Source organism: Hylobates moloch, unplaced genomic scaffold (genome assembly GCF_009828535.3).
Source record: "Hylobates moloch isolate HMO894 unplaced genomic scaffold, HMol_V3 SCAFFOLD_68, whole genome shotgun sequence".
Taxonomy (NCBI): domain Eukaryota; kingdom Metazoa; phylum Chordata; class Mammalia; order Primates; family Hylobatidae; genus Hylobates; species Hylobates moloch.
The window spans coordinates 252,238-264,641 of record NW_026652343.1 but is presented as its reverse complement, the minus strand read 5'-3'; the positions used below and the strand labels follow the sequence as shown (position 1 = coordinate 264,641).

Sequence of the window (12,404 nt, the reverse complement as noted above, 5' to 3'; positions counted from 1 at the left end):
AAGTTCACCAATATTTGTGGAACCTAATAAAAAATATACGGGATATTGTTGGCCAATCAATTTTATAATTCTAACCTGAGGATAACATTTAATTTAAAGTTTAAGGATATAAAACTTCACATTTTTTAGCAAAGGAAAAAGTCATGGAAAAGATGAAAGTAAAAAGAACAAAATTAAGGTTGGAAATCCATCTTAAGCCAAAATGACAATGTCTTCATAAGTTAATATTAATCGTTTAATCATAAATTTTAAAGGTTTAAGTAGTTTCTATGACCTTAACTTTGAATAATTATGCCATATGGAGCTTTTCTTAAACTTGAAAAAGATGCTGAATTGTTGCTCAAAGCCTTTTCATGACTTCAGGCTGGCAGAATTCCAGTATAATCCTTCAGACACCACTTAAAATTACAGACCAGGAACCCAAGCTGGTAAATGCTATGTCAAAATGCTAAGAGCCTTTTACTGAGTAGAGTACGTTGTAGAAAACGTTTGATGTGTTGGTATATTTATAAATATCAAAACATGAAGCTGAAAACAACTATTTATAGTCGAGAATTTACAAAGGAAAAGATGGACAGATTAGACTAAATTTAAATAAAATGTTTGTGTATCATAAAATTAAATCATAAAAGGCAAATGCCAAAGATATTTGCCACAAAGATAAGGGTTTTATCATTCTAAATATAAAAGGAGTTTATTAGATAAGCTGATGAGAAAAACATTAGGACCCTAAAGGAAGAAAAATTGGCAAAAGACATGAACAGGCAATTTCCAGAAAATGAAATATAAATAAATAACAGGTAAATCCATTGTAAATGTTCCATCTCTCACACTTAAAAATACAAATTAAAACTGTTTTTTCACAAACATGTACTACAAATTAGGTAAAACTACTAATAAGTCTACAGATAAGTAGATACTCTACTGAAGTAAATATACATTAGTATAAACTTTCTGAAATGCAATTTGACCTGTTAATTCTACTAGGATTTTAACCTAAAAAAATTGAAATTGAAAATGTCAACAGAGGTGTTAACAAAAGTTTATGTATAATGATGCCAATCTCCACATCAAACAATTAAAATAAAATCTAAAAGTTTGGCTGGGTGCAGTGGCTCACGCCTATAATCACAGCACTTTAGGAGTCAAGGTGGGCAGATCACCTGAGGTCAGGAGTTTGAGATCAGTCTGGCCAACGTGGTGAAACCTTGTCCCTATTAAAAATACAAAAATTAGCTGGATGTGGTGGCGCATGCCTGTAGTCCCAGCTACTCAGGAGGATGAGGCGGGAGAATCACTTGAACCCACAAGCCAGAGGTTGCAGTGAGCCGAGATCAGGCCACTGCACTCTATCCTGGGTGACAGAGGAAGACTATCTCAAAAAAAAAAAAAAAAAAACCTAAATGTTATAAAATAAAGAAATAACACAATTAATTACATCTGGCTGGGTGTGGTGGCTCACACCTGTAATCCCAGCACTTTGGGAGGTCGAGGTGGGTGATCACGAGGTCAGGGGATCAAGACCATCCTGGTCAACATGATGAAACCCCGTCTCTACTAAAATACAAAAAATTAGCCAGGCATGGTGGCACGCGCCTGTAGTCCCAGCTACTAGGGAGGCTGAGGTGGGGAATCGCTTGAACCCGGGAGGCAGAGGCTGCAGTAAGCTGAGATCGTGCCACTGCACTTCAGCCTGGCGACAGAACAAGACTCCGTCTCAAAAAAAGAAAAATTATGTTATATCAAAGGCCGGATGAGGTGGCTCATGCCTGTCACCCCAGCACTTTGGGAGGCCAAGGCAGGTGGATCACTTGAGGTCAGGAGCTCAAGACCAGCCTGACCAACATGGGGAAACTGTGTCTCTGCTAAAATATAAAATTAGCCAGGCATGGTGGCACGTGCCTGTAATCCCAGCTATTCGGGAGGCTGAGGCAGGAGAATCACTTGAACCTGGGGGGTGGAGGTTGTGGTGAGTCGAGATTGTACCATTGCATTCCAGCCTGGGCAACAAGAGCGAAACTCCATCTCAAAAAAAAAAAAAAAAATTGTTATACCCGTAAAACAGGATATCATGAAACAATGAAAACAATATTTTCAAAGAATTTCAAATGACATTGGAATATTCTTAGTATAATGCTTTAAAAAGCAAGAGATTGAATTAATTAGTATGATCTTAGGCAGCTTAGTATGGTTATTTTACATATACATTAAATTATTACTATTATATCTGGGTGGTGGTAGGAACAGGGAATTTTACACCTTTCTCCACCTTCCCTATTTTCTAAAATATCTTCTATTTCAAGGAAGGTTATTTTTAAAATAGCTGAATAGCTTTCTAAAACAGTTGTCCAATTTAGATACCAAAGTTTTAATCAATCTTCTGAAAATTACCCACTATCATCACTTAGTAATGTTCTTTAATTTTTCAAAAGTTCATATTTTATGGACTTTGTTTCAATTCGGTTTGAAAAGATTTTAAAAGGCCACAAAAGAAGCTTTCACTTCGCAAATGTCCATCATTTACTCTCTTGGATTCTCTATTTGAAGCATTTTGACCTTGTGGAGGTATTTCATGTTTCTCTGAACTCAAAATCATTGAAGGTATCATCTGGGTCTAAACTGCTGCTGACAGGAACTCAGGTAGGATCTGGACTTAGGAATTCTTTTATAACCTTAACATTGTAAGTGCTACTGAAACAACACAGATCCACATAGAATGTTACATTGAGATTATTTATTATTCTGGTGTTATTGTCCTCTCCTCAATTATACACTCAATGATAGAAAATGAACTTCTAAACCTCTAAATTCTTGACTGGGTTTTAAACTACTGGCAAATATTTTAAATTTCAGATTTATTTAAACACGATAAAAACATCAAACTTTTAAAAAGATATAGTGAGAAGAGTTCAAGTAACTGGCAGAATGACACAACAGACTCACAACAGAATCAGCAGCTTGTTAGTTTTAATTCAAACTCTTATAGTAAAAACTCAAATTTTAAAAAATTTGTGTAGAAAAATTCAAAGTATGTCTGAATAAAGATTAATGCTATGTTTTTAACTTATTAAGTGATATGAAGGAAATCAAAACACTAAAATAACATGTAAATTAGTATTTGAATACAAGGATGTATCATATCCTATCCAAAGTATTTATAATGATTTGAGATCAAATGTGGATAAATCAATAACAGTTTATTCACATGACCAGGCAGAGGCTATCTTGAATTTCTCAGTAGATTATCATTCTTTTTGTTTTGTTTTGTTTTGAGACGGAGTCTCGCTCTGTTGCCCAGGCTGGAGCACAGTGGCGCGAGCTCAGCTCACTGCAAGCTCCGCCTCCCGGGTTCACTCCATTCTCCTGCCTCAGCTTCTTGAGTAGCTGGGACTACAAAGGCCTGCAACCACACCTGGCTAAATTTTTGTATTTTTTACTAGAGACGGCATTTCACCGTGTTAGCCAGGATGGTCTCGATCTCCTGACCTCGTGATTCGCCCGCCTCGATTATCATTCTTTTATTCACTCACTTAATATTTAATGAGTGCTTACTTTGTGTAAGGCACCATGCAAGCTCCTGGGGCATTAGAAACAAATATTTCCTGCTTTCACGGAATTCGGAGTCCAGGTCTTCACTGCATTTGAAAATGCTGAACTCCTTTGACTATTTATGTAAAAATATCAATCATTCAGAAATACAAATTACTCGATGTGGGCACAGGATTTAGATTTCATCATATGGACTTTGAGGTTGGTGAATTCCACCAACTGGACAAAAACCAAACTCATCGCACTAAACGCCAGCCTATGTAAAAGAGAGTCTTCCCTTTCCCCAGACTCTCCCTTTTTGTCAACAAGTCCCTCCATTCTGGTTCATCTCAGTACCTCTACCCATGCCAGCTAAAAGAACTGTCCTCAAACCTCCTTTCTACCTTCTGGGATCCCTTGTGTTCTCACTTCAATCCAGGAGCATTCCATTCTTCCAGATGCAGGATACCCATGCTCCCTCCTCTACCTGCAGAACTCCAATTCTATAGGAACAAATTCCCTTACATCTTCTTCCTTTCCAAGGCATTCCACTGTTCAGCTGGAAGCCTGTTTCGCTTTTCCTGAAACTCCTCACCTAAGCAGACTACTCTGATTCTTTGCTAAGAATACAGATGCTATTAACTACAAAGTATTTTCAAGTCTTGTCAGAGAGCTTCTCTATATCTTTACCAATCCTTGACTTCCTTCCTCCCCTGGTGAAGGTCATGCCTCCTGTCACTCATTCACGTCATACTCGGAGGGCACCTGCCCTGAGCTGGGTTTTCTAGGCACTGGCAGTACAGAAGTAAACAAGATAGACAAGGTCCTGCTAACAGAGCTTATGTTCTAGAGGGTGGGAGGAAATAAATAAGTGAACAAATAAAAGGATGATTTCAAGCAATGCTATGAGCTATGAAGACAATGGGACAAAAAAAGGTGGCATAGGTAGGCCAGACTTTGGATGAAAAGGTCAGGGAAGGATGCTCTGAGGAGTGTAGAATGATGTTAAGGAGGTTGGCCATCGAAAAAATCATGCGAAGATGCATTCTGGCAGAGGGTGACAGCAGCTGCAAAGATCTGGAGGTAGGGGAGAGTGTGGCACATTCTGGGAAAAGACCAATGGACCCTTGCAGCCTTGTAGCCGAGGGCTGAGGTGGGCCTGTGCTGGGTCTGTGCTGGGGATGCCATTCCCACCTGCACCACCTCACAGATCACAAGCCATCAGTGATCTCTGATTCTTCACATCATTAAGCTGTTCTTTCCATTAGTCCCTTCGTATGTACTTCAAAATGCTCAACCCATGTTCAGCCCCAAAATATATTCTCTTTAACTCCTGCTGCTCTTTGGAACTACTTCTTCCTTTTAACATTGTACTTTCCCAAACAACAGAATGTTCCCTCACTTCCACTTCCAGACTTATCTTTTGTAACCCTGTTTCTGGGCACACAATCATTTTCAGCGCACTGTCCAAGATCATCAATGACTTCGTGGTTTCACATCCAGTGACCTTTCTTCAACCCTCATCCTTCCTGAGTTTGGGTCACATTCTTGACAATCCCCCTTTCCAAATAGTCTTTTCCTCTATTTACATAAAAATGCATTCTTCTCATGTTCCTTCTACCTTCATGACCCTTCTTCTACTGTTTCCTCCCTGACCTCTCAAATGGAGCTGTACCCCTAAGTTCTTCCTTCACAGTTGCCCTCCCTCTCCCTCCCTCCCCGCCTCTTTCCCCCTTGCTTTAACAGTCCCACTCACTCTCAAGGCCACTGGCCAGGCCTTCTCTGTGGGTAATTCCCACAGCTGTTTGTCTCCAATCCTGCCTGCTATTGGGATATCCAGAAGCATTCTTTCAACAGCAAGGGAAAGTGTAGTGTCAGTTCAAACTCCACATGTTCTTAACTCAGTTCAGCTTCCTTCTACATTCCTGGTCGATTTATATTTAACCAGCCTAATCAGTGCTATCTCTATGATGGTTTTCAAATATCCTCTTTGTCCCCTTGCTACTGCCGACACTCTCACTGCCTTCTGATGCACATCCACTGTGCCCTCAAGGACCTCCTGCCTGGATTAATCCAGTCCTTGTTACCTCCTGCTGCTGCTACCACATCTTGCCAACACCAAGAGGATCATGTTCCTAAGAATCACTGAAATCTTGACACTTCATTTCCCTAAAACCTTCAGCAACTCCTCACTGTTTACCCAATGAAGCAAAAATGCTTATCACAGCTTTGGAGACTTTCAATGATCCCGAAGCTATCTTAGTTTGGTCGCTAGCTCTCTCCTGGATCAACCTCTATGTCATGGAAACGGTTTTGTTTGCTCTTGCTTTCTTTATTCTTTTGACTTAGAATGCCATCCAACATATCTACTAATTAAAATCCTACCTATGTTACTTACGTCTCATTCAAATGACATCTCTCCCAATTAATTTTCCCTGATTTCCTCAGCAGAAAATGATTTTTCCCAAATTCACACTGTCTTGCATTATAGTTATCTGTGCAGTGTACTTGCAGTATTTTTCTTGCAGTCACTATTATTTTTTCTATTTGCGGACAGTGGCCCCCTCTCCTGTTTTTTATATACCCACAGTGCCTGGGATAATGCCTTTCTGGGATATAAAAATTCAGGTTTCTGATACTAATTTTTAAATTATCTTTACCCTGTAAATTAGCATCACGTATAAACCTATGTTTGACAAAGTTCATCTCCTATTAAAAAGAGGAATTTGGAATGTGAATATATAATGCAGGAAAATTACGGCCTAAATTGGATGTGTTATATGTCTGACTTTGGCATATCCAATTTTATTAAATCAAGGTGCACAGGTATCTGTGCTATTTAAGAACATTTACTTAGAAATACTTTGAACTGCCAGAAGAGTTGACTGAAGCCAAGGTGAGGTGTGTGTAAGAGTTAACAGAAAAGATAAGTGGCAACACCACTTTCACTTTCCATCAGTCTCTCTTTCATCTGCTGTTGTCAAAGTCCGAGACTATTCAATATAAGAATATTTCCTGGCCGGGCGCGGTGGCTCATGCCTGTAATCCCAGTACTTTGGGAGGTCGAGTTGGGTGGATTGTCCAAAGTTAGGAGTTTGAGACCATCCTGGCCAACATGATGAAACCCCATCTCTACTAAAAATACAAAAATTAGCCAGACGTGGTGGCGGGTGCCTGTAATCCCAGCTACTCAGGAGGCTGAGGCAAGAGAGTTGCTTGAACTCAGGTGCTGGAAGTTGCAGTTAGCCAAGATCATGCCACTGCACTCCAGCCTGGGCGACAGAGTGAGACTCTGTCTCAAAAAAAAAAAAAAAAAAGAATATTTCCCTAATTCCTGAACTGTATATTTCAGCATCCAGACATTATTATTTTATCCTGCTGTGAGGGAATTATCACTAACATCCCACTTAGCCTGAACATGTCCCGAGTGGCCCAACCTATTAGTCTTGTAGTCTTCTTCCTTTCGGCAAAGAGGAATTCCATCTGTCCACTGGCTTGGGAAAATAGCCTTGGTGCTGCCCATGACTGTTCCACCCTACTCCCCACCCCCCAGCATATCCCATGAACCAACAGTGAATGCTGTCAGCTCTACCTTCGGAACATATCCCAAATCTGATCAGGTTTTACTACCTTCATTGCTACTGGCTAGACCCAACTCTCTATTACCTTTCCTCTATATTTTTGCAACAGCGTTTTAACTGTTCTACTTCCTCCTTTACCATCAATACAGTCTATTCTCAGCACAGCAGATGACATCCTATTCAAGTGTGAGTCAAATCATGTCACTCCTATGCTCAAAATCTGCCAAGTTCCTCTACTCATAGAGAGTCAAAGCAAAGCCCTCTCATTGGCCTACTCAGACCTATGTGACCTGGACCCACACCCTGAGGTTTCTTCTCTGGCCTCATCACTTTCCCTCTTCTTCTCACTCATCATTTCCAGACACACCACTTTCCCTGCTGTTCCCCCAAGAAGTCAGGCTCACTCCTGCCTATTTACAGTTCTTTTCCCTATTTATTTCTGGGTTCATAGCTATGCTGTCAAGGGCCAAATCTGCTGAAATCTGACTTTCAAATGAATTAAAGTACAATAAAGCAAGTACCTTAGGATCTCAGTCTATGTAAAATCAGTGTAGTAATGGCTAGTATGGTATTGCATACTCTTTAAAAGCTCAACAATTGAAGATGAAGAGGGATAGGTGGAAAGAAATTAAACAAAATTAGATGATTCTTAAGTTATCCTTTTCAAGTTTCTCATTCCCAAGATAAAGACTGGTCTTAAGAAACTCAAGAGGCAATTTTGGAAATAGCAATTCACATTTAGTACCTGACTAAAATAGTTATACTTTTTCTGAACGTCAAAAGAAAGAATATTTGAGATTGTACCTTGAATGTAAGTCCAATCAAAATGTGTAAACATTATATTGACATTTATTCCAATAATATATAATTCTAAAAAGACTTTTCTTATCTCGACTGAAATATCAACCTGGGAAACTAAGTCATCATTTATGTGACACTGTTATAAAAAACTGTAAAATCTAGAAATGCTTATTAGACAACTGAGGGAAGATCTGAAACTTAGTCTCCATCTAGGAAAATTTAGGGATACAGCCCCAGAATTTCTAATCAAAATAATATTGGAAAATATTATAATATCACTTTATTACAATGTGTATTTAACTACTACGGAATAGGATATTCCATATAATCCCTTCCATGAAAGTCAAGGGAAAAGCTAGGAAATTCCCCAGATTATTTTACTGGTACTTAGACATAGGAGCAAGATACTTAAATTCCTCGATTGAAGAGTTTATACATTTAAAGAGTAATGCCATGTCTACTACCTTTTGGAGATTAAATATAAGGGTGGTGGCAATGGATTTTAAACGTGGGTTTCAAGTGTCTATTAAAAAACCAGTTAAATATCTTACCTTTTCCAGTGTCATCTCTGTCTCAGCAGCATGAGTCTTTTTCAGCTCTATTTTCATCTTTTCTGATTCAGCCTTCAGTTTATTGACGACAATCTCATGTTCCCTTGTAGCCCTTTGCTTTTCCTCTTCACGAAGAAGACCAAGCTCTACCAGCTGCTGTTTCCGCTGTGAGTTCACATTGATCAGTTCTTCTCTCAACTTGTGAATGTGGGCCTCCATGTCGGCAATAACCTTGTTTTTAAAAATGGAAAAATGGGCAGAAGATATGAATAGGGGAGTCACAAAAGAAGAACCAATGGGCAAAAGGCCAATAAATGAAATACGAACATATGGAATAGAAAGCTTAGCTTGTACTCCATCCTTCCTTCTGTCCTTCTTTCTTCCCTCCTTCTTTTCCTCTCCCTTCCCTCCTTCCCTTCCCTTTCCTTCCTTCCTTCCCTTTCCTTCCCTCCCTCCCTCCTTCCCTTCCCCTCCTGTCTTCCCTTCCCTTCCTTCCTTCCCTCCCTTCCCTCCCTTCCTTCCCTCTCTCCCTCCCTTCCCTCCTTCCTTCCTTCCCTCCCTTTCTTTCCTTCCTTCCTTCCTTCCCTCCCTCGCTCCCTCCCTCCCTCCTCTATTTCCTTCATTTCATATTCCCATGTCATTCCTTCCTAGCTCAGAGGCAAATACCACCTGGAACATTTTACCATACTTTTGGATCTTTAAACAACATATTGTTTAGTTTTACTTGTTTCTAATATCTATGTAAATGGAATATTACATGTATTTTTCTGAAACTTGCCTTTTCAAATATTCAACATCATCATGTTCCTGAAATTCATCCAATGTTCCCTATAGGATTTTTACTTTTTATTGATTGATTTCTGCTTTTATTTTTATGCCCTTCTTCCTACTTTCCTAAGGTTTATTTTGTATTCCTTCTTCTAACTTCTTATTTTGGATACTTAACTCATTTATTTTTTATCATTTCTTCTTTTCTGATTTATAAATGTAAGACTACAAATGTCTCTCTGAATATTGATTTAGTTCCATCTCTTTGGTTTAGATATGTGGTATTTTCATTATCATTTAGTTCAAAATACTTTTTAACTTCCATTATGATTTTTGTCTTTGACTTATGAACCATTTAGAAGTATGTTTCTTAATTCCCAAGCATATGGGACATATTAGTTTCCCAGGGTTGCCATAACAAAGTAGCGCAAACTAAATGGCTTAAAAGAACAGAATACAGAATTTTATTCTCTCATAGTTCTGGAGGCTAGAAGTCTTAAAATCAAGGTGTTGGCAGAGTTGGTTCCTTCTGGAAACTCTGAAGGAGAAGCTGTTCCATGCCTGTCTCCTAGCTTCTGGTATTTCCTGACAATCACTGTGCCTTGGTGTGTAAATGCATCATTCCAATCAGTGCCTTTGTCTTCAGATGGTTTTGTTCTCTCTGGGTGTCTATGTCTCTGTGGTGCCTTATTTTATAAGGACACTGGTCATACTGGATTTAGGGCCCACCTTAATCCAGCATCACCTAATCCTAACTTGATTACATCTGCAAAGATTCTATTTCCGGCCAGGTGCAGTGACTCACGTCTGTAATCCCAGCACTTTGGGAGGCCAAGGCGGGTGGACCACAAGGTCAGGAGTTCAAGACCAGCCTGGCCAAGATGGTGAAACCCTGTCTCTACTGAAAATGCAAAACTTAGCTGGGCATGGTGGTGGGCACCTGTAATCCCAGCTGCTTGGAAGGCAGAGGCAGAGAACTGCTTGAACCTGGGAGGTGGCGGTTGCAGTGAGCTGAAATTGCGCCACTGCATTCCAGCCTGGGCAACAGAGCGAGACTCCATGTCAAAAAAAAAAAAATTCTATTTCCGGTTCTGTGTAGACAGGAAATTTTGAGAGGCACACCATTCAACTCAGGAAATGGACTTCAGTGGTTATTGTTTTGTCATTCACTTCTAATTGCATCGTGGCCAAAGAATGTAGTCTATCTCCCATTAATTCTTTGCAAATTTTGAGAATGTTTGATGGCAAGTTATATAGTCAATTTTTTAAAAGCTTTATGTATGATTGCTAAGAAATGTCTGTTCTGTATTTTCTACAGTTTTCAGTGCTGTATCCTATACATGCCTATCATATCAAGCTTGTTACATTGTTGAAATCTTCTGTCACTTACTTATTGCCACTAACACATTAGCCAGCAATGCAACATTTTCCAAAACACAATGATAAATGTTTCATTTCATGCCTAATGTACGTTCAACAAGCACAGCCTAAACCAACATTTCCTTGACTGGAAACCAGAAAAATAAAAAAGTGACAGGAATCCAAATGTCACATTATGATGCTGGGAAGATGAATACAAAGCTAAATGATGAGAAGTTGCTTTCGTCAAAATATCTAGAAGAATTATTTCATTTTCAATATAAATATTATATTCATCCTATTTTTAACAATTTTGTGATTTCTACATGATAAATAATAATTGCTATAATTTTGAGTGTTTACTTTGCACCAGGCATCTTATTTTGGATTGTGTTCAGTATACATTAGCTCAACTATTAACCCTGTGGCCTCTCTACACTAGACTGGAAAAGACATCTAGAACAGTAACATTTGTGTTAGAGGAAAGAAAATGCTTTACAGTAATAAATCTGAGCCTTCGAGGCTGGAGGTGATAGGATGTCCCATTTTTATCCGGCCTTTCTAAGAAAAGCTTACTTGAACTAGTCCCAAAGGAATGTGTGAGAGGACTTTATATAAAAGGCTGAAACTTGTAAACCTGTAGTGGAAAAATTAGTTATTTTTTCTTCAGGAAATCTATGCAATGTTTAACATCTATTTGTTTCTCTATTTCATAGATTGATATCAGTATATCAATAATCAGCTGTGGATCAACTGTCCATGAAAACAGTCTTTTACCTTTTGTTCTTTGTTTTATAATGATTCTTTTGAACCCAAGAGAAGAGATAGTCAATGCAATCAGATTCTGAAATAGAGGATACATCTTCTGAAAGCAGACAGACTTTAGCCGTGACAACAGTTACATGTTTGGGAGGCAGAACATTCTTTTTTTTAAAAAAAGCTCAGGGATATCAACATGGCAGACAAGGATGGGCTGCTGGCTCCCTTCCCCAAAATCAATCCTGGAGAAAGCACAGGAAGCACGAATCTGAGATACTAATGATTATAACAATAATAAACATAACAAAAGCAAATTTTGAGAAGCTCCTGGGTGGAATAAAAACAGTCCTAAGGGGGTACAGCCTGGAGAAGAAAATAATAGAAAACCGCTGTAAGAAGGTGGGTTGCAGGAATGCTTTACTTTCTGCTCTTGTCTCTCTCTTTTGTTGCCAGGTAAAATCATATCTGTTCCATTACCATGTTGGGAGCAAGAACTCAACATAGTGTTGACATCAGTCAGTCAATACCAAGGAAAGCAAAGCCCTCCTTGGGTGAGGAGTTGAAGAAAACAGGCGCAGAATTCTCTGAACTTCCTGGGTATTCTCCCTTCCAAACACTTCCCTCCAAACTCCCAGGACTAGTGACTCAGTCATTAGACACTTATTTCCAGGAGCTTAGGTAAATTCCCGAGCAGCAGGTTTTCCTGATGAAGTAACTGTGAAAGGGAGTGGTACGGCAATGAAGGGCTCTGTCTTGGGGTTCATAATCTCATCCTTCCATAAGCTCATCCAACAGGTCAGGGACTAAAGATGGGCCTTCTGCTCTTCCCCAGTCGGGATATCTGATAGTCCCAGGGGAAAATGGGCTCCCTGGCCAAAGTAAATAAACCTAAGGAGCAAAACTACTACCAAAAAGAGACACCTAAATAACATATATTATCTGAGCAGTATAATTGGAACAGATGAAACAAGAATTTTTTAAGTGCGTAATAGGCCGGGTGTGTTGGCTTATGCCTGTAATCACAGCACTTTGAGAGGCCAAGGCAGGTGGATTGCTT

At 39.2% G+C, this 12,404-nt stretch overlaps 1 protein-coding gene across 1 annotated transcript in view; it reads right to left on the bottom strand.

Annotated features, from left to right (window-relative positions):
- The window catches only part of LOC116463813 (centrosomal protein of 112 kDa), a gene marked incomplete at its 5' end in the record, with an annotated part of 357,755 nt that overhangs the window by 97,207 nt on the left and 248,144 nt on the right, over positions 1-12,404 (bottom strand). Inside the window, one exon of the mRNA XM_032147080.3 lies at positions 8,462-8,692. Coding sequence (XP_032002971.2) covers positions 8,462-8,692 — 231 coding nt within the window. The remainder of the gene's footprint in view (positions 1-8,461; positions 8,693-12,404) is intronic.